We start from the raw sequence: 22,317 nt of genomic DNA, 5'->3' as shown, positions 1-22,317 counted from the left end.
CTCTGCCGCTCATTTAGTGGCAAAAGGTGGAAACTGGAGAAAAATCTCCAGCGCGACATCAATCCCCGGCATTATCACGATACAGCCTAAAATCAGAAATGCGGTTAAGATCCCTTCTCCTGTGAGCGGCTATGTGAATTGTACCCGTTGACAGATGCATACAAATATTCATTTCAAAGTTACAGACATCACGTTTTAACCGCTACACCAAAAAAGAATGACCTGCATTAAAAACTCCAGGAGCGTTTTCTTTCCATAACGTACTGGAATTTCTGAAAAATCCATTTCCTGCACGGAAAAACACGTCGTTTGTGGATAACAAATGGCAAACTCAGCGTTTGGGGAAGGGGAGCTCCCAAGTGCTGCGGATCCATCTCTCCATCTGGAAGACAGCAAAGGCAGTCAAAGCTCCCCAGCACAGCATCCTTACTGCCTCCCCTTTCCTACAGCCCAGGAGATCCTCGGAGCCTTCCCACAGGGAAAGGGAGGAGCGGACTGATCACCAAGGCTGGCTGGACCAGGTCACCATTGTCACCACATTCGTTTGTTGCCAAAGAACGATGAAATTCGTCCACCTAACGATATAGCAGGTCCCTTCCCTGCCATGGTTCCAGCGCTGCAGGAAAGGTGCCTCTCCCGAGGCCGCATTGGGACGGCACTGCTGCACAGAAGGATAGAGATTTTTAAATCTCTTTATTTCTTCCAGGGAAAAACTTGCTTTCTCACTCAGTAAAGGACAAGCTCCCCAGGCCGGGCAGGAAGGCGGCACAGCCACAATTTACTTACCGAGAAACGTGCAGAGGGCTGTGTGGTCCCTGTGCCCAAGGAAAGCGGCCATTGCCAAAGCAGAGGGAAGGACGTGTCTCACCTTCAGCACAGAGAACCGATTCACAGACTCACTCTGAAAAAAAAAAAAGCATTAACCACAAAATTAGCTAATGGCTTCCCAAACCTGAATTCAGGGCCTCCCTCCGTGATTATAAAGTAATAATGGTCTTAACAGGCAGGCAGCTCACCAGGAATGAGATGGAGAGTGACCCCCATATTCCCCTGGAAACCCTTCGATGAGGCAAATCCCTGAACGCCCTCCCAGATTGTCGGTTCTTTACCTCCACGAGGAACTCGTGGCCTTTTATTGTCATAGTGTGTGACCAGAACAAGCCCCGCCATTCCTTATTCCAGCCTTAACAGCCTTCAGCGTTTCACTCCGGTCACCTCCCTGTCCCACTTCCGTCCCTGCACAATTTTTAAGATGGCGACTGAGAAATTAGGTCTTGTGGTTCCCATTGAAACACCCATTAATTCATACAACCAAAAGCTAGGCAAATGAAAAGGCCGTGTTAAACCTCAGCCCCCAGGGAAAAGAAATGTGCCCGACGAGGTGCTAAAAGGCGCTCTGGCAAAACACCCCCCTCTCCAAACTGCAGTTTGCTCCAGGAAACTGACAAGTTTTCTTCCTCTGCGGCCTTAGCGAGGCTGTAGATTTTCCCACCCTGCAGGGAAAGAAACAATCCTCAAAAGCAGATGTTATTCTGCCTGCAAGGAAAGCTTTAAAATATTTTTCTTTTTTTAAAGGCAGAATGCCTAAACGGAACATCCGAGCTGGTTTCTCCATGAAAATAACACTTTGCACTTGCACAGCAAAGCAACGCTCATTAACCAATCTCGTAAAGCTTCGCAGGCATTAAGAAACACTCCAAGTAACACACCTGCGTGCACCCTGTAAGCACATGTGCAAAGAGGAATCCCCGTTTACGCACCCCGGCTATATCAAACCGCACTATTTCCCTCACAAGCTGTGATGGAAATGGGCCACGCTCCCATTCCTCAGCTCCAGAGCTCTGTCGATGCCGGGATCATGCCAACCCTCAGCCGCTGCGGGCATCAGCTCTGCTAACACCCCGCTGACGGGTCAGTGACAGGAATCTGGGAGCAGGAAGGGGATTGTACCACACAGGCTCCCCAAAATCCCCCGCAGTTAAGAGGAATGCAAATCTCAGGCTCCCCTAAGCCAACACATTTCTCACCGTGACCGCTGCACTAACACCCAGAGCAGTTTTTAAGCAGCACGCACCAGGTTTAACCTCCACGCCTGAGAAAGTCCCTGTCCTGAGGGCTGCCGGTCCCCTTGGCCCAATGCAGGAGGCAGCAGCAAACCCCTCCAGACAGGGCAAGAGGTGCTTCTAAGAGTGACATCCAGCTAATAACCAAAAAGCACTTAAACCAATCCCAAACTTTGGAGACATTTAGTCTCGGGCCAGCAGCAGCATGTTGCTCAGTAAGGCACACTTCCACGACTCCCCTCAATTAACCATCACCTCCAGAGCGCGACCTCTGAAGGTGAGAAGTTCCTTTAGGTTGACTCTTGACGTCCCTTTCCCTCCCACAGGCAACGAGACCCCAAGTATTTCCACTTGAGAGTGCGGTTCCCCTTCCACGGGCACCCAGCTCGCTCTGCAGTTTTGGATTATCACCGACCTCTGTGCCAGCTCCACCAAGAAGCCAGGTGAGAGGCTCTGAATCACGTTACTAAAGATCCCAAGGCTTGACCTTGTTCCATTTATTTCTAAACCTTTGGCCCTGGATCAATGAGTTCATTGTTTTCAGGGAGTTCCAGATGTAAGTGCTGAGTACTGTTATTGGTGAATCCAGAACTGTCAACAGTGATAAAAAACAGAGCGCAGGAAGACAGTAAGGCCTCCGAGTCCCAAACTCAAATAACAGATGGCTAAAAAGGAAGGAGGAGCACACAGACATACTCGAATCCTACTGAAAATAGTCAGCCATGGCCAACAGGAGCCGAGGAGGCAGTGGCCGTGGCCACCTGGCTCGGGGGAGCCGCGCAGCTCAGCACGTATTTCGAGAGCTTTTCAGAACAAGTAATAAAAGCTTGACAGCAGCAGGGAGTGCGGGAGTCGCGGCAGCAGTTGCATCGATAAGCAATCTGCGCAACAGTTCCTAAAACAGGGGCTGCCCACAATCAGAAGTTGACTCTTTGGTACAAACTCCCTCCACACCAGTCATCACACAGGGGAAAAAAAACAACCAAGCTATTGTAGGGCTCAGTATTACCCATTTCTCTGCAGCTGGACAGAAATACACACTTCTGCTGCTTTTCCCACACTGGAAAATTCAAAGCACCCAAACAGGGCGTGCTTTTAGAGACATCAGCAATTAAGTTCTCTGTCCCCTCCAGAAAAGCCTTTTCCTAAAGGCGTTCTCCTCCCAAGGGCAGACCCACAAAAAGAAGCCCTCTCTGCTTAATCCATTTCACAGAGAATTTGAAATGCAAACAAGAATTAAACAGGACGTCTTTTCCCCGCTTCAGGGAAAGCCAGTAATATACACCTTGGCAACAGATTTAGCAAATCTATCATTGTAATGCCTTTGCATTGCCCATTTCCACCTGGAGAGCAGGCTGAAAGGACTCATAAAAAAACCTCAAACCAACCACAAAACATATTCCTGTCTAGGGGGTAATTTTATGAAACGATTTGAACACCTTAACGATTTGAACATCTTTTTACAGGTACAAGGCAACAAGAAACATTCTCGAGGTGAAAAAAAAAAACAAACCACCTATTCACCTCTTTACCCCAAAGATCTTTTCACCACACGGATTCCACCACCAATACACAGCTGCTAAATATCCCTGGCTGCTGCCGATCCGTAAGAAACCCTTCAAAATACAAGAGAACGCTGAGCCCAGCGCGCTGACGGTGCTGCCAGGGCTGTGAGTCGGAGCCCCTGAGGACGGAGTCGCAGCCCCTGAGGTTGAAATCAGCCCCACACTTAGGCACAACCCGGGGTTTTAAGCCTCACTACAAACCAGCCCCCCGCTTTTCAAGAAAAACAGGGAGATTCACCTCAAAATAAACCACGTTCTCGACGCCAAAGGGGCGCTGGTCCATGGCCGCCGCCGCCCTTAGGGCCAGTTCCATGGGGCTTCGCTTGACCTGGAGCAGAACTCGCGGGCGTGAGGACAACGAGCCCCCTACACAAAATCTGAAAAAAAGGAAAAGTTCAATAAGATTTGCTGTTACTCACCCACCAAACCCTAACCACTACAACTGGCCCTTTCACAACCATGATTGATCGCAGAAGAAAACTGAAATATCCCAATTCCCGCTTCAAACACAAGGCGTGGAGCTGCCCACACCCCACGTGTGGGCTGGGAAGACAGGGGGCTCTTCTCAAAACCCGCAGGAAGAGAAAGGGCAGGAGTGTTTTCCCAGCCCTGGAAGAGCTGTGGGGAGAAGGTGGGAGGGAGGAAAAGGCTGCCCAGGAGTGGGGTAGGGGGAAGGAGAGGGCTCCATCCATGGGGGAAACGCCGTTCCTGGCCACACAGGCGGCTGTGGGACCACCCTGGGGATGGATTTGGGGGCTCTCCCTGAGGGAAACACTGCTCCCAGCCATGCAGGAGGCTGTGGGACCACCCTGGGGATAGGTTTGGGGATGAGGGGGGATCTATCCCTGAGGGAATCACTGCTCCCAGCCATGCAGGAGGCTGTAGGGCAATGACAGAGATGGATTTGGGGGCTCTCCCTGAGGGAAACCCCATTCCCGGACACACAGGAGGCTGTGGAGCCGCCCAGGGGACAGATTTGGGGGCTCTCCCTGAGGAGAGCCTGTGGGGAGGAGGGAGGCGGGGGCCGCCCCAGGGCCGGGGCCACTCCTGGAAGAGGAGGGGGGGATCTCCAGCCGCCCACGCGGGGCTGCCCGAAGCCTGAGGAGATGAAAAGAAGAGGAAAAAAGAGGAAAATTCCCTCACCGCCATCGCCTCTCACAGCCCCGGCCCTCCCCGCCGCGCCTCATGGCGGCTGTGTGCGGTGTCACCTGAGCGGGGGGCGGGGGCTGAGGCAGGAAAAGGCGAGAGGGGAAGGGAAGGGGAGGGCGGCGGCATTTTGAATGGGAGGAGAGGGGAAGGGGGGGCGAAAGATGGGGGGAGGGGGAGGAGAGAGGAAGAGAGGATGGTGGGGGGTGTGGGAGCGAGTGTGTGAGGGGAATAGGTGTTGCGTGAGGGGGGAGCGAGGGGGGAATGGCTTTTCGTGAGAGGGAGGTTTGCAGGGCTGTGAGGTGCCTGTGAGAGAGGAGGCCCCGGAGGGAGGTGAGTGGAAAGGGCTGTGTGTGGAAAGAAAAGCTTTAAGGACAGGCCGGGCTGGGGAAAGGTGGTGGGCCCCGAGGGAGGGCTTGGGGAGCGGGGCTAGAAGCGTGGGTTTGGGGCAAAACTCTGGGAAAGAAACTGCAGGACAGGGCCAATCTGAGGATACAGTTTTAGCGAAGCTTCAAGCAAAGGGTGACCAAAGGTGCCTCTTGTCCTTTTGTGGGCTGGTTCTGTCTAAGTTATTCATGCGAGTGGACTTTTGCTACACGGGATGGGAACGTTCGCTTCCCGGGATAGCTGATGCCCCTGGATAACCACTGCCCGCGAAGCACTGCGAACCCCCGTGTTCAAAAATGAGAACAAAGGCCGTGTTTTGCCTCTCGGAAGGATCTCTAAGCACCGTCTCCACGTTATTTTCAGTACCTTTCTGGTTGTTTTCTTTGCCCCCATCCCCGTGATGTCCGTCGGGGGGGCTGGCGGAGCTCTGCAGGCGGACGTCCGTCTCATTTTGGAGAAGGCTGGGCTGGTTTCGGGCGGTCCCGGCTGATTTTGGGGAGGGCAGGGATGGTTTCGAACTCGCAGTGCCCGGTGCGGGGCTGCGGTGGGGCCCGGCCCCCTCGTTCTCCTCGGCGCGGCCCCGCCCCTCTCGCCCGCTTTCGCCGCGGCGACGCTGGGGGGCGTGGCCCGGGTTTGCCCTTCGGCGCGTGCGCGGTTGGGCGGACGCGAAGGAGAACGTTTCCGGTGTGCGTCGGCGGTCGGGCGGACGCGAAGGAGAACGTTTCCGGTGTGCGTCGGCGGTCGGGAGCTGCGGCGGTCGGTACCGGGGGAGAGGGGGGGACCGGGGCCGAGGAGAGCAGGAGCGGGAGAAGGAGAGTAGGAGCGGGAGAAGGAGAGTGGGCGGGCGGGGCGGCGGCGGCGGCAGGAGCGGTGGTGCGGAGGTGTCCAGGGACAGTTCGGGGGATTGTGGGGTGTCGGGACCGGGCTGGGGGGCGCGGGGGGCGGCCTGGGCCTTTTTGGGGGGGGCAGAGCCGAGTGGGGGGTCCCCGGGGAGGACAGGGCCGATTCAGGCTCCCCCGTCCCCCGCTGCCGCCCCCTCACCCCCCGCTCGCTCCCCGCAGGTGGCGGCAGCCCCGGCCGCAGCGCAGGGTGCCCGGGGCCGGCCTGGCCGGGCGCTTGGCTCCGCTCTGGGCTCCGCTCTCAGCACCCCCCGGCAGGTCAGCCCGGCCGTGCCCCCTTCGCCCGCCTCCAGCCCACGGCCGAGCCCCCCCAGGTACCCCCGAGATGGGTCGGGGGATGTCAGCACTGGGCCCCCTGAAGCGGGGGTGGGTGGTGGGCACGGGCATTGCTGGGAGCCCGTGGGCAGCCCTGGGACCCCCTTAAAGCCCACGGAGAGCCCCGGGGCCCCCATGTGTCCCCCAGAGCCGACGGGGAGCCGTAGCTGTGGAGTCAGCTTAAGGAGTCTGCCCTAAGGACTGCTGCTTTTTGGAGCGTTGGGGGAGGGGGAGGGTTGTCGGTGTGGGGAGTGGAGGTGTGTGGGAGGAGTCCCGTATGTTTGGGGAGCTTTGGGGATGTTGGGCAGATGTGGGGGAGGGGTCCCCTCCTTTGGAGCTCCCTGGTTCTTTTCTAAACTGTGGGAGGCAGCGGGCGAAGGGGGAAGGCAATAGAGTGAGTTGCTGTATTTCAGTCCTGGGTTGAGAGTCAGCGACTCTGCTCCCTTGCTGCTCAGCAGACTATTAGCTCCGTGGGGCTGTTTCTCCAGGCAGGCTACGACTACAGAAACGGCCCCACTTCCTCGGAAGAGTTGTTAGCAGTGACGTCTCCTGGGAACGTACTGCCTGACGTTGGATAGACCTGGCACCACGCAGCAGCTCAGAGCCCCACAGCGTATGCTTCCACACTCAGTTCCGTCCCCTACCTGGGAACCCACTCTTTCTCGGTCCCTGCTGGCAGCTCCTGTGGAGGCTCTTGGCCGAGGATCGGCCCCGGTTTCCCCACTGCTCCACTAGCAGCCATGGGAGAGCGGGGGTGTCCTGAGTGTGTGAGCACCACTGGCTCTGTTGCTGCACTGGGCCAGGGCTCCAGGAAGTGGTAGAGGGAGCTCTGGGAAGAGGAGCTGCTCCTCAACAGGCTGCTGCAGTCCTCCGAGTTGGCCAGCGAGCACAGGCTGCAGGGGCTCTTGCGGTGGCCCTTGGGGGGCCCAGGAGCCCGGGGGGTTCCCTGGACCAGAAGGAGCTGTCCCCACTGATAGGACCTATAGGCGGCAGAGGAGGGCAGGGGGATGTGGGGGCTTGGGGGGGTCAGGGGGTAGAGAGAGGCATCACTGCTCAGATGGTATATGGTTGGCAGGGAGCCCAGTGGATCCTGCGGGGCCCGGTGCTGCCTCCTCGGTTGCCCTGCAGAGGAGGAGAGAGAAGAGACCCGCTGCACCCCGTCTCCTCCATCGGGGCCCGCGGGCAGCACCCCCTCCTCAGCAGGCGGGCAGGGCTGCCCAGCGCAGGCAGGGCAGGGCACGGGCTGAGGGTCTGGGGCAGGATCTGGGGGTCTCCCCCACACTCCCTGCTTCTCCTGTGTCAACTTGAGCTCCCATCCTTCATCCGCTAGCCGAGAAGCTGCTGAGGGAGGGGACGGAGTGAGCGGCCGGCAGCCCCCGGCACAGCCCCAGCTCAGGGCTGCCGTGGGGTGTGTGCTGTTTGCCCGGTGCTCGGTGCTGGAGCCACTCACTGCTCTGCTCCTCCTTGCGGTCTCTCGCGTCCGTCGTCCCTTGCTTTGGCTTCTTCCAGTCCCTCTGCAGGACCCCGGGAGCTGGGTGAGACGGGAGCAGCTCCCAGCCCCGCGCTGCAGCCCCCCACACCACCCCACGCTGCGGCACAGTGCGGTGCAGCAGTCGCCTACCTGGAGCCGCTTGGTCCGTAGCACAGAAGTGACCGCGCTGAGCCCCATCAAAAGCATCACGAGTGGAGCCAGGTGAGCTGTGGGGGGGACGTTGGAGTCCCTCCTGGCACCAGCTGCGGTGCAGCCGTACAACCCTGGGGTGCCCCCCATGGGAAATGTTAAAGAAATAAAATGTTGGTCTCTATCCCTGGTGCTGTGGTTCATCCTCCCATCCCGCGGCTGGGGCTGTGCCCCCCTCAGTGCCCGACCCAGTGGGACAGGCTGGCACTGCGGGCACCCACCAACCTGGGGGGGTGGTGGTGTCGGGGGAGCTGGGTGGGCTGGAGAAAGGGAGGAAGCACCTCTTGCAACCAGCTCGGCCCTCTCCAGCCACAAAACCCTCCCCAGAGGCACCAGAGGGGACCCCCAGATCCTTGAAGGGCTGCCCCAGACTCCCTCTGGCCTGCAAGACTCCCCCACCCAGGACCCCATAAGGGCAGCCCAGGACCCCTTATGGACACCCCAGTGGCGTCCCAAATCTGGGTTCTTTACCTGCTGGGCAAGCCAGTAACACACTGTGTGGGAGCAGCCAGCCAAGCCGGTTTCAGAGCACCAGAGGTGAGAGGCAGGGAGCTGCCATCCCACTCAGCTCCATCCCCGCCGTGCCTTGGCTGTGCAGAGAGAACTTGGGGGGAGCTGCAAAACAGCTCAGCCCGGGCTTATCTCCAGATGGCACAGAACAACCAAAACCAAATGGCCCTTAACAATCAAAATGCCCCGAGTCCCATCCCACCACTCTTCCCGTGACGTTGAGCGCTGGACATCACAAACTGGCAACAGAGACTTCGCTATGGCACCACCAGAGGGAAATATCCCAGACAGTGTAATCCACTCGGGCATAATCCTGCACCCTCACCGAGTCAGGAAATATAAACCGCAGGGTCTGGGGAGACAAATGGGGAATCCTCCAAGGATACAGCTGGCCCCTAGGAGATCCGTCCCCCCCATCCAGGACGCTGTACAGGGTAACTTCCCAGGGACGGAGCGACCTCACCTGAGAGAGAGAGGGTAAGTGACTAAGAAACATCCGTACGGTATAGGGCATGCGATTGAGTTTGTGACTGGTGCACTCTTCTAAGGCATTAATATCTAGCGCCCTCGTGGTTTGTGTTGCTACTTGTCGGGGGCATTTGTAGCTCGCAATAGTGCATCCCGCTAATTGCTTTTAAACTGCAATAGTGTAATCGCCATCGCGCACACAGAACTTGCAATAGTGACGTATTGGACCCGTGAGCGAAGTCCAAAGGAATTGTTAATTTGAACCTCTCAGTGAAGCCCTTTTTCCTGTTTCGTCCCACTCCCCGAGCCACTGGGTAAAGCCACACCTGGCAAAAAAAACACCACCACCCCAAAAAAAAACCCACACCACATCCCCCACTCCCCACCCACCCCTTCTCCCCCCATCACAGCCATGGGGCAAACTCTCACCCCCCCCCCCCCAATCTCAGGTTGGCCGTGACCCCCCCGAGACACACACGAAAGCAACGGAGAGCGAGCTCAGGCTCTTGTGAGCTGGAGAGATTTTTCTTTGTTTTTTGATGTTGTCGTTGGGTGGGGTTTGGTTGGGTTTTTTTCACAGAACACTTTGCAGTGTGGTGTCACAGCCCCCGGGGCCGGCGCTGGCACCGCCACCTCACCCCCGGCTCTCGTCCCTACTCTTGCCCGACGGCTTTCACCCCGTTCCTTGCTTGGTTTGGTTGGTTGTTTTTTCCTTTCTACCTTTCTTTTTTTTTTTATATTTGGGGGTTTTGTTTCCTTTTCCTTTTTTTTTCTCTTCCCCCCCCCTTTTTTCCTTTTCCCTTTTTTTCCGTTTCCCCCTTTTTTCTTCCCCCCTTTTATCTCTTTTTCTCTTTGTTCTTCTTTCCCCTCTTTTTTTTTCTCCCCCCATTTTTTTCTTTTGTTTTTTTTCTTTTTCTCTTTTAAAACATCTCTCAAGCTTTCTCCGAAGGAACAGCCCCTGGCTCTCAGCCAGCGGAAGGAGACTATGGAAGAGCTCTGGCACCCGTGGGATTGCTTTCCTTCTCCCGCCTCGCACTCAGTAAGAGTGTGTTTTCCAACTCATTTTTTTTTTTATTAAGAAAATAAACAAAAATAATGCTCCAGCTATCAGTTTTACAAGTCACACAAAATCTCTAAAAGGAACAGAAGCGCAATGTGCTGAGGTATGAAACCCTGAGGTAGTTTTTGTGTGTGGATGTGTGTGTGTCATTTGGGGTTGGGGGTTGTGTGTGTTTTATTTTTGAAATTAAAAAAAAAAAAATAATTTTGCTAGTGTTTTGTTTTTTTTTTTTTTCCCCCAGCCCTGGGCTGACAACCTCTTGGAAATCTGTTTTCCCCCCTGCCCCTCTTTTCCCACCTTCTCTCCTTGCAACTGGGATCTTTCCCCAAAGCGTTTACGGCCGAGCACGGCCTTTCTTTAACCTCTAGAAAAGCCGGCTTGTGCTAAAAAACAAACATCCCCCTCCCGCCCCCACCCCCTTTGAAATGAAATAAATAAATAAATAAATAAAATCCTTACAAAACTTAAAAATCGCCGTTAGTTTTGTTATCGTTAATTCTAAAAACTGATGAGCCGCTGCGCTGTGCGCCGCAGCCCAACCTCCTCCCCTCAACGCTGGGCGAGCTCCTCTGGCCATGCCTGGGATGAAAACCGGTGGCTTTTAGGAAATAAAAAATAAAAAATTAAAAAAAAAAAATAATAAAACCTCTCTTTCTCTCTCTCTCTGCCTGTGTTAGTCCAACGAAAGGGATAGCGTCGGGAGGCGAGGGAGGAGGAAGGGGGAGGCTGTGGGATGGAGAGAGCCCTCCCCGTACCCCTCGGCTGTGCATCCTCGCAGCGCCGCGGGGAATGGGGGTGGGGGGGTCTTTGGTTTGCACAGGGTGGCCATGGTGGGGGCTCAGCCCCATCCTTACAGTGCTGGGGAGCACGGGGCTACCAGGCACAGGGTCCCTCCCCCAGTGAGGTGCTTTGGTCCGTTGAGGTGTTAGATGGGGTGGCACCAGCCCCTGCCCACCCCGGGAGGGGGGACACCACCTCTCCGGTGGCACTGGATGGGTGGGAGGGAGGGAGGGAGCACAGCTCTGGAAGCCATGGAGAAAGGCGTGGGGGTGTCCCTCATCGTGGCAGCCTCCAGCAGCCCTACCCCGCCACCTGGCCACCCCAAGGGACACCCAAGCCCCATCTTGGTCCTCTCCCTCTTGGGTGACGCCCTTCTACCCATCCTGGAGGTGCGCTCCTCTCCTGCGGGGGGGACGCCCAGCGCTCGCCTGGCTAGAGAAGCACTGGGGGGGGGGGGGTGGTTAGGGGGCATCTGAGCTTCCCAGTTACACGGGCGTAATTAGTGCACCATTAATAACCATTAGTAACCACTTTGGCTCTGCTAACCAACTGCGGCGAGGCCCCCACCCTGCTTTAGCACAGGCTTTGTGATGCCAACGCCTCCCTGAGCCACTGGGTAAAGCGACACCTGGCAAAAAACCACCACCACCCCAAAAAAACCCCACAGCACATCCCCCACTCCCCACCCACCCCTTCTCCCCCCATCACAGCCATGGGGCAAACTCCCACCACCACCCCCCAATCTCAGCTCGGCCATGACCCCCCCGAGACACTGGAAAGAGAGCAACGGAGAGCGAGCTCAGGCTCGTGTGAGCTGCAGAGATTTCTCTTTGGGTTTTGATGTTGTCGGTGGGTGGGATTTGGTTGGTTGTTTTTCACAGAACACTTTGCAGCAGAGGACAAAAACGTGGTGTCGCAGTCCCCGGGGCCGGCGCTGGCACCGCCACCTCCCCCCCCCTCCCCCCCCCTCCCCCCTCCCCCGGCTCCTGTCCCTCCTCCTGCCCGGCGGCTGTTCCCACTTTCCTTCCTTGGTTTGGTTTGGTTTTTCCTTTCTACCATTCTTTTTTAATATGTGGGGGTTTTCTTCTTTCTCCCTTTTGTTTTTTGCTTCCCCCTCCTTTTTTCCCTTTTTCCCCTTTTCTTCTTTTTCCCTTTTTTTTTGCCTTTTCTCCCTTTGTGAGAAACGCGCTCACTGTATTGAATTTTAGTCCGGGGCAAATTCGGTGGAGCAAAGAATATTTATTACAACGCTGGGAGTTACACAGGGGGTTTATCCTCCTGTGCCTCATTTTTCCCTTTACAACCGCTTGTTTTTATTTCATATTCCTTATAATTATTTATGTTTCTTCTTGGAACATAGTTTGCATAATCAATGAGTTTTTGGAACGCGACCCACCCCCAAATACATAAACAATGAGTTCTGGGAATGCAACCCACCCCCAAATACATAATCAATGAGTTCTGGGAATGCAACATGCCCCCCTCCCAGGCGCTATGCTTCTTCAGGGATCTTCCTGATAGTCCATGGAGGGAGGGCCAAAGTCTTTATCACCATGTCCTTCTTGTGGCTTCTTCATTCTTTACACTCCTGTGGTTATCTTAGCTAACGACACCAACCTTTGTTCTGCAAATTTTTGGTAGTTCTAACTGTTGCTTTTGTCTGATATCCTATTTAAAACTATCCCTTTTCCAAAGGCATAGCAAGCACAGACCCATCTTAGCTGAAGCCATAGCGAGCACACATTCATTTTTAGCTGAAGCAAAACTTTTGCCAAATTACTTATTACAATTCCACCCTTTTTCTTTTTATCATCTAATTTTGCTGAAGCGTTTTACATTTATCTCGCAGGATTCTTCTATTTTGGCAAGAATTTGAGTGGCTTCTTCGAGGTTTTCTTCTTTTTTGGCTTTTCTCAAGATCGTGATTTTCTGAGGAGCGGCTGCCACTTGCAGTCTTTGGACTACACTGTGAATTAATCTTATGAAACGGGGTATTTAAACAAGGCAGAAATAAGAAACTTTCAAAAGGCACACAGCAGAATCAGTCTTAATTTCTTCCACCAAGCGATTTTCAGTAATTCATTTCATCAACTGGCGTTTACCATTTAATTTCTTTTTTGCACCAGCACATGTTATTTTTTTTTTATATCAGCAGCGATTTCTCGTACTGCTTTTTCATTATCATCAATTTTTAAACAACAATCAGATATGTTAAATTTTCTACACATCTCTCCTTTTACTGCTCGCAGATAGTCTAGTGCGAGCCGATTCTGGTTGACTGCCGCCGTTGTCTGAGTTTGTTGGTGGGTTAACAGTTTTAGTCCTGAAGCCGTTTTGTTAGTGATCAGCTCAACTACTGCTTGTAGTCTTATAATTTGATTCAGCATATAGGTGGGGGTTTATATCCCCAGCTACCGTCTTGGGCCCATGTGGCTGGTTTGTGTGTCCTGGTTGAATTACTCTCAAGGTGCAGGTCTTTCTTCAGTGAGGTGGTAATTCTGGGAATGCCCAGTTTTTACATATCCAGAACAACTCATCCGGTGCCTGCCAAAACTCTTTCATTGTATCTTCTACATTTTCTTAATATTGTGAGCTGTTTTTCATTCCTGAGAATGGATTCATACCCTCCTTCTTACGTTTAAAGAGACTATTTTTTGGTACCCGGGTGTTGTGGTTTAGGCCAAAATCCGCTACTGGGGACCTGGCGGACCCCAGATGGGACCGACAGAATGTTTTCATTAATTAAGAAACAAAGTTACTGAACCAAATTGGTTCTGGTTTACCCCAAACCAGGACACCGGGTACAATTTTTGGTTTCGTTTTGAAACGTTAGGTATGACCTTGGTTTTCAAGGAAACCAAGTTTGGGTGAAATTTGAATCTATTTTTAAGACTTTTTTTTTTTTTTTTTTTTTTACATGGGGTCTCCCCCATTTGATCTGAAAAGTTCCCTTCCTCCCAGGTCAAACTGACTTTTCCAATTACTGTGGAACTTATCACTCACTTGTTAGGCCTCCTTTTTTTTTTTTTTTTTCTCATGGTGAGGGTATAATTCCATTCCAGGATTTCAATCGGACTCAAACTTGCACTTCTCCACGGCCACTCTTCAGTCATTCAAGCTCCCCCACAGACTCAGCAGTCAGTCACATTTAATTCTTTAGCTATGTCTGTTGCTAGATTTAAAAACAAGTTTTGCCCAAGAGTGGGGAATCCTAACTCTTTTTGTAACTGTTTTTGCAGCTTCTGGTATATGCTCTCGTTTTGTACTTCTAATTTTTTTCCTCTCTCTTTTGTGACCTTTGTCATGCTCTTCACTAGTTCTTCCTTCACCATCTCTTGTACTCCCCCTCCGTCTGGAATATCCCAGTGACCTGCCTTAGTGAAGCAGAGCCATTTTTTCCTTTTAGGACACCCTACTCCTAATCTTGTTCCGCCTATTCCTAAATTCTGTCCAACCCAATATTCTTGTCCGCCGTATTTGCACACTTTTAAACTCTCACGGGTATAACACTGGTGATTGATATGCGTGTGCACAGTCATAGTATAAAACCTACCCCAGGAGAAGGTCTGAGAGCACTTCCGGCATTCGTCACCAGATACTAGAGATACCACTAGTGATAATACCACTGGCAGTTGAGGTCCAGCATGGCTTATACTCCTACCTCTCGTGCCTATTGGGGTGCCTCCAACAGCCGAGAAATAGTTCTTCTTGGCAGCGAGTCCAGAGGCCAACCTGGTCTTGCCCTCCACCCTCTTTAGTCCGGTATCTCTGATTCTTGTGGCACAATAGGGTCCTTTCTTCGGTCCCAGAACTCGTATTGGAGTTGATATTTCGAGGATATGTGAACATTCTGGTTGGGTCGGTCCACATTACGTAATTCTCTGTGGGTTCTGCGACAATAATGTCTAATCCACTTACACTTATCTATTGGGGTTGTATACTCACATCGGATACACTAAAGATCAAAGACTTGGGAGAGGTACTGCTCCCGTCTGCCACGGGGACCTAAAATGACCTTATTACAATTCTTACACTTAACCCGTAGATACACGCAACAATTACAATCAAAGCAAAGTAGGGTCGAAGGGGTTTGGTGCTGCCCCACTCCGAAGGCACTTTCGAGGCTTTTGCTGTCTGTTGCTCTCATGCAGCAGCACTGACTCTTATGCGCCTTCTGAAGGCTCTCCAGGGCTTTTTCCTGTCAAAGCAAAAACACGAGACTTCCTTCTCATGGTTAATTTCCACATGCGTACTTTGAATCTGTATAGATAATGCCTTCTTTTCCCTGGAGATAATCTAAAGCTCTCTTCAGAGCGTATAGTTCACAACTCTGGGCTGACTAATTTGCTGGTAATCCTCCTTCTTCAATTACTGCTTTTTCTTCCCCCAAAATGATGACATAACTACTTGCTCTCTTTTCATCTATACATCAGGAGGAACTGTCTATAAAAAGTTGTTGGATAGTTTTTTGGTTTTGGTTTTGGTTTTGGTTTTTGGTTTTTTTTTTACATAGGGCATTGGTGTGTTTATTAGCTCTTCTCTTACCCTGGTTTGGTAATTTATAAAATCTAATCAATCATGATGCGGCTCCCCACTTGCCTGTTCCTACAGGAGTTGTGAAGGATTCAGGTTTCCGTCTACTACGAGGGTCAAATCATTCTTTTCTATTAAAATGTTTTCGTACTTCAAAGTTCTGGAATCTGTTAACCACTGGCCAGACTTTTGAGATAATATAGTTCTTACAGTGGGGGCGGGTATGTACGATTAGGGTTCTTCTAGAGGTTAATTTGGGGCTTTTTTCTACTAATATTGCTGTGGCCACTACTGCCTGTATGCATGTGGGCCACCTCCAACATACCGGGTCCATTAATTTTGGATAGGTATGCCACCGGTTTCCTTTCTCCGCCCCGTTCCTGCATTATGACTCCATGCGCTATCCCTTCTTCCGTGTTTATAAAAAGGTGATTTTTTTTTTTCTAGGGAGGGGAGGGCTAAACCCGGGGCTTCTATTAATTTCTGCTTTAATTATTAAATTGCTCTTGTTTGTCTTCTGTCTGCTGTATTGGACTGTCTTTTACAAGTTTGTCATACAGAAATTTTATTGATTGAGTGTATCCTTTAGCCCATAATTTACAGTACTCTAGTAACCTTAAAATCTTCTTTATTTCTCATTTCGTTCTTGGGACACTTAATGCTGTAATTCGTTCTGGATTGATTTTTCTTTTTCTATTGATAATTAGATGCCTTAAATACTTCTTTTTGTACAACTGCAGTTGTGTCGTTGAGACTCTTAACACTTGTTCTCCAAAAAAAACCATTCAGCAAACGTATCGATGTCTCCTTCTGACTTTTTGCTCCCTCTCTCCTGATACCAACAGGTCATTTCCATATTGCAAGATTCTTACTCCGGGTTCTGCCTGGAACTCCTCTAAAATTTTCTCTAGTGTCTGTTCAAATAGATTTGGGGATTTTGTGAATCCTTGAGGCAGGGAGGTCCAGCGGAGTTGCTGCTTCTTCCCGGTGTCCGGATCTTCCCATTCAAAGGCAATTTCATAATACAAGACTTCTCAGCTCCTGAGTCTACTAAAAAGGTGTAAATTTCCTCCTGGGGGCCTGATTTTAAATTTATCAAGGGCTCACTAATTCTTTCTTCCCCCAGGAGGTAGAGCCCTTGACACCCTTATTCTTCCTGTTGACAGATTTTAAACACTCGTTGATCTCTCTTTTGCCTGGGACACTCTCTTTTAAAATGTTCTTCCTACCCACAATGGTAGCACTTTCCGCCCTCTGGGGCTCCTGATTTCATTCACATGGGCTTTTTGAGCGGCAGCAGATGGGCTCCCTGTATCTTGTGTGCTCTCATCCCTGGCCCCGGATTCTGGGGCCCTTTATCTTTAGTCTTTGTTATTTCTTTTACAGTCGCCACCATTAGTTTTGCTTTTGCCCTCTGCTTCTCCTCATCGCGCCTCACATATACTCTTTGTGCTTCTCGTAACAGCTCATTGATTCCTCTCTCATGCCAGTCTTCCATCTTTTCCATTTTTTTCCTAATAGCTGGCCAGGCATGGGTGACAAAATTTATTTTTTAATAATTCCTGGCCAGCAAAAGTCTCTGGATCAGTCCCAGAAAACTGCTGAATATTCCTTCAGAGCCTCTTCAACTGTTCCATCGGCGATTCCTCTTTGAGTTCTTGGAACACAACCCACCCCCAAATACATAATCAATGAGTTCTTGGAATGCAGCCCACCCCTGAACATGCCCCCTCCCTTCCAGCAGCGCAGGCGCTGTGCTTCCTCACGAGTCTTCCTAATAGTCATTGGAGGGAGGCTCGAAGTCTTTACCACCATGTCCTTCTTGTGGCTTCTTCATTCTTTACACTCCTGTGGTTATCTTAGCTAACGACACCACCCTTTGCCCTGCAAGTTTCTGTCCTTCCAACTGTTGCTTTCGTCTGGTATCCTGTCTAACACTATCCCTTTCCCAAACACACAGCGAGCACAGACCCATCTTAGCTGAAGCCATAGTGAGCACACATCTATTTTAGCTGAAGCAAAATTCTTTTGCTAAATTACTTATTACAACAGCAACACACACTGACACACCCCCCGACTGCATAGGAACACACACACTGACTACAGACCAAGACACACTAACACCCCACACACGCCCCCACCACACATGGAACACCCCACGTAATGCACACAGTGCTCGTGCACGTCATGCACAGAGCGTGGAAGGCATGCACACGCAGCACGCACACACACACACAGTGCGGGCGCACACAGCCTGCCAGCATACGCACAAAATGCCCGCACACACGGCACGCGCTCGACCCAGTGAACGCATACCTGCAGTGCGCACGCTCACACGCTCATCTACACCACACTGCACGTAAACAGTGTGCACCCACCGTGTGGGTACCGGGACACGGAGTGCACCCAGACACCGAGTGCACCCACACACAGGGCACACACGATGCGTGCACACACAGAGTGCAGCACACAAACTGACGTGCCGGCATTTCCCAGTCCCTGAAGGGCCGACGGGAGAGCTGGGGAGGGACTTTTTACAAGGGCGTGTAGTGACAGGGTGAGGGGGAAGGGCTTCAAACTGGAAGAGGGGAGGTTTAGAATAGATCTTAGGAAGAAATTCTTGACTGTGAGGGTGTTGGACCCCAGCACAGGTTGCCCAGAGAAGCTGTGGCTGCCCCATCCCTGGAAGTGTTCAAGGCCAGGTTGGACGGGGCTCTGGGCAACCTGGGCTGGTGGGAGGTGTCCCTGCCCAGGCTGGGGGGGTTGGAACTTGATGGTGTTCAAGGTCCCTTCCAACCTAAACCATTCTGTGATTCTGTGTGTGCGCCCAGGCGTGCGCATAGGTACGGAGTGCAGCATGTGGGTGTGCTGGACTCGTCCCGCTCGCACATCACTGCTTGCCTGCTGCGGCTGTAGCCAGATGGGCCCCTCAACACCCAAAACCGTGCATGCTGCCTGTAGCAGTTCTGTTCTGTTCTCTGGTGTATGTGTTTTGGGAAGGCCCTGGTGGCAAAGGGCTGCAGAGAGCGGGGTGGCAGTGAACTTCCCCAAGAGGCCGCGATGCCACACGGGGTTTTTTGCTGCCAGCTGTCAGCAGGCAGCGCTCGCAGCCAGGCGCTGCTGCCTGCCGCGGGGCCTGCACAGCCTCGTCCCGCAGGCAGAGCGTTCAGCGGGGGTCTGTCGGGGGTGTCCCATGCCGGCTTCTGCCTCTCCTCCTGCCGGGAACCCCCCATGGTGCCCCCCCTTCTGCCAAGAGGCCACCGGGCCCGGTGCCCGGAACCAGCGACTCTGTGACATCAGCCCCGGGAACAAGAGCACCGTGGGCAGCGTGAGCACTGCGGGCACTACGTCGGCTGCGGCACTGGTGGCGACAGGCCCTCGGTTCGCTTCTTGCAGGTGCCACGTGCCGCCACTGGCAGCAATGAAACTGCTCCTCGTCGTCGTCCTGCTGGCCCTGTGCTGGCCTGTGCAAGGCGCGTGGGACAGCTGTGGGTAAGTGGCCCCAGGCTCTGGGGGGGAGCTTGGGCAACCCTGATGGGGTTCACTGGAGGGAGCCCGCTTGTCCCCCGTGGCCACAGCTTCCCCAACCCCGCCTGGGAGCCTCAGATCCTGGCCAGCACCCCGGCTGCTGGCACAGCTCCTCTACGGGGCTCAGGCAGAAACAGGGGCGCACGCACGCCCGCCCCAGGGGGTTCCCTGGCCCTGCTGTCCGTGCAGCGCCTTGTGGGGAGGGAAGAGGGCTGACCTTCAGCCTGAACTGCAGCACGCCGTGGAGCAGGACAGTCATGAGTTTCTGGTTACAGAGGGACCTGCGGGCTCCGGCCCATGGCTTACCAGTACGGCATGTCGCGCGTGGTGGGTGGCACCGATGCCCGTCCAGGAGCCTGGCCCTGGATCGTCAGCATCCAGGACCCCTGGGAAGCAGGCACGGGGCACATCTGCGGAGGGTCCCTCATCAGCCCACAGTGGGTCCTCACGGCGGCACACTGCTTCATCGAGGCCAGGTAAGGAGGGCCAGGGAAGGGGGCTGTCCCCACCACCCTCGCGGGTGCCCTGCGTGCAGCACCGCCTGCTACTCCCATCCCCGTTCCTGCCAGTACGCCCAGTGCCTGGGCACTGCCAAGCCCAGCCCAGAGACTGCTGAGGAGAAGGCTGGGCTCGGGCCACTGCTTCCTAGCAGCCTCCAGCGCCACATGGCTCGTGCCTAAGGCCAGCCAGGGCAGTGGCAGCCTGCGTGGCACTGCTCTCCTCTCTGCCCTGGGAAGCAGAAGGCAGGGAACGGCGGGGCTGCTGCAGCGCGTGGCTCCGCTCCCTCTGACCCCCCTCTCCATCTGCCTTCCAGGAACATCAGCATGTGGCGCGTGGTGATTGGGACCACCCAGTTGACTCGGCTGGGCCCCGAGGCCCAAGTGCGCCATATTAAGCGGCTGCTGGTTCACGAGCACTACAGGAATATCACGCAGAGGAACGACATCGCCCTGCTGGAGCTGGACCAGCCTGTCCAGTGCAACTACTACACCCAGCTTGCCTGTGTGCCCAACGCCTCACTGAGAGTGTCAGAGCTGCACACCTGCTACGTCAGCGGTTGGGGCGCCACCACTGCAAGATGTGAGTTCCCCAAAAGTGCTGGTGTCCTGAGTGCAAGCTCGGCACACTGGGGAGAGGGGTTGGGCTTCCCAAGAGCGGAGGCGAAAGCCAGAGTCAGGCTGCGGGGACGTACGCCTCCGGGGAGAATGGGCTGACCCACCGCCCAAAGCCAGACAGAGGGGAAACACGGGCACAGTGCCTTCAGGACGCAAAGCCAAGCCCTAGGGAAGGGGTTCACCCAGGCAGGGGGGGAGCTGCTGGGGCTTCATTGCTTTCTGTGCTCACAGCTGCAGGGTCAACGGATGTCCTGCAGGAGGCCAAGGTCCAGCTCATTGATGTCAACCTCTGCAACAGCAGCGGGTGGTACAGAGGGGCCATCCACAGCCACAACCTGTGTGCTGGCTATCCACAGGGTGGCATCGACACCTGCCAGGTAGGACATGCTGCAAGTCAAGCCCCGGCAGCACCGGCAGCCCTCTCGCAACGCCCAAACATCGCCCGGCACGTGCTTGGCCTGGCAAGTCACCCTGCCACCGCTGGGTCTCCACCGCTGCTGGTGCTCACCTCCCCTTCCCCAGCTGCAGGTCCTTGCCCAGTGCCCGCCTTGTCCCAGAGCCCGGGGACGCTGCCCAGAAAGCCCATCCTGTGCTCCCGGCAGCCCATAGGTCCAGATCCCAAAGCATCCCCCTTCCACACAGCCGGGAGCACTGTGCAGAGATGAGAGAGCGCCCGACCTTACAGGCCCTCCACCCCCTCCCAGATGAGGCTCTGTAGGCTCCAGCGCCGGAGCAGCGCCGTTGTGTGCAGTGAGCAGAGCTCTGGCAGGTGCTGGGAGAGAGAAGGAGCCGGCCAGAGCGCTGACAGCAGCCACCCAACACCACCTCAACCCTCTCTCCTCCCCTGCAGGGTGACAGCGGTGGTCCTCTGGTGTGCAAAGACAACAACGCGGACTACTTCTGGCTTGTTGGGGTGACCAGCTGGGGGAGAGGCTGTGCCAGAGCCAAACGGCCCGGAGTCTACACCTCCACCCAGCACTTCTATGACTGGATCCTGGTCCAGATGGGACTGCGCCCAGCACCATCGGCTACTACAACACCACAGCCAGTCTTTACTTCAACCCCCTATCAGAGGCCAAGGCCAATACCCACACAGTCGGGCGGGTTTGCACCATGTCCATTTCCACGCCAGAAGCTGGTGGAATTTTTTAAGCTGCTGCAGGAGCTGCTGCAGGTCCTGTGGGGGAAAAAGACTCGAGCAGCGTGACGAAGAGGCTCCAGAGCAGGCTGCGCTGTTCCACGACCATTTCCTTCTGGGGCAATGCCTGCTGAGCCAAAGGCAGCCTCAGTGCCAAGGCCTGCTCTGTCCTGCCCGCGCTCCTCTGAGCGCAGAAGGGCTGATGTTGACTCGGTTGTAGAAATAAAGTTCCTGATTTTCACAGCTGAGCGTGCTTGAGTCCAATTCAGTCTCCGGTGCAAGGCAAGGACTTGCGTGCCCGGCGCCTGCCAATGAGGCTGCAGGCAGACAGCAGGGCACGAAGGGAAAGTGTGACTCCCAAGGGCTGAAACGGTGCCTGGTCAGAGAGGAGGGTGCTCAGAGCCACCATGGGACGGAGAAGACTGGCATATGGAGGATAGGAAACAGTGATGTGACCTGCAGATGACTTTGGGGGTATGCATTAAGGCACACAGCTGGAGATTAGGGCCCAGTGTAAGCCGTAGCTAATTGAACAGACGGTGTGAAACTGCTGAGCGTGACAAGAGAAATTGCTGACCACAGCAAAGAGTGAGAAGCCAACAGGGCTCTCAGTCCCAGAAGGAAGAGCCGGATTTCAGGGGTAGTTAATGGGGGATTGATCCCCCCTTGTCTCCATTTTCCCTGCTTGAACATCCCCCTCATCTTCCTTGACTCCTCCCTTTCTCCTCCCTTGTCTCTCCTCCCAAACAAGGGACCCACCCCAGGTCACTTCCTCTCCTCCCAGGTTTGCTCCATCGCTGAAGAGATTTGGCGTTTCAGGTGCTGGTAGCTCGGTCGCCTGGGACCGCCATGGCATTACTGATGCGGCTTCCTGGGCACTGCTGGCCCTGCTAGATGCCTCTGCCCACACTGACCCCAACCATTCCTCCAGTTGTCTGTGCAGTGTGGCCACTCTCATCGTTCCTCCTCGACCACCTGCCAAACGTGGTGCTGGAATAGCAGAGTACCCACAGAAGAAGGTTTGCTCCATCGCTGAAGAGATGGGGTGTTTCAGGTGCTGGTAGCTCGGTCGCCTGGGACTGCCTCGGTCCCCGCCACTGCCTGCATGCATGTGGGCCACCCCCACGTA

The 22,317-nt window shown here is 54.2% G+C and overlaps 1 protein-coding gene across 1 annotated transcript in view; it reads left to right on the top strand.

The window, feature by feature from the left end:
• The window catches only part of LOC309684175 (acrosin-like), a gene marked incomplete at both ends in the record, with an annotated part of 120,673 nt that extends 99,416 nt beyond the window's left edge, over nt 1–21,257 (top strand). Inside the window, 3 exons of the mRNA XM_082500121.1 lie at nt 19,818–20,015; nt 20,282–20,427; nt 20,901–21,257. Of these exons, the coding sequence (XP_082356247.1) occupies nt 19,818–20,015; nt 20,282–20,427; nt 20,901–21,257 (701 nt within the window). The remainder of the gene's footprint in view (nt 1–19,817; nt 20,016–20,281; nt 20,428–20,900) is intronic.
• Between the last annotated feature and the right edge of the window lie 1,060 nt (nt 21,258–22,317).

Source organism: Vanellus vanellus (genome assembly GCF_965231255.1).
Source record: "Vanellus vanellus genome assembly, contig: HAP1_SCAFFOLD_74, whole genome shotgun sequence".
NCBI classification, from domain to species: Eukaryota; Metazoa; Chordata; class Aves; order Charadriiformes; family Charadriidae; genus Vanellus; species Vanellus vanellus.
The sequence above is the reverse complement of the archived record's forward strand: the minus strand, read 5'-3'. Positions and strand labels throughout refer to the sequence as shown.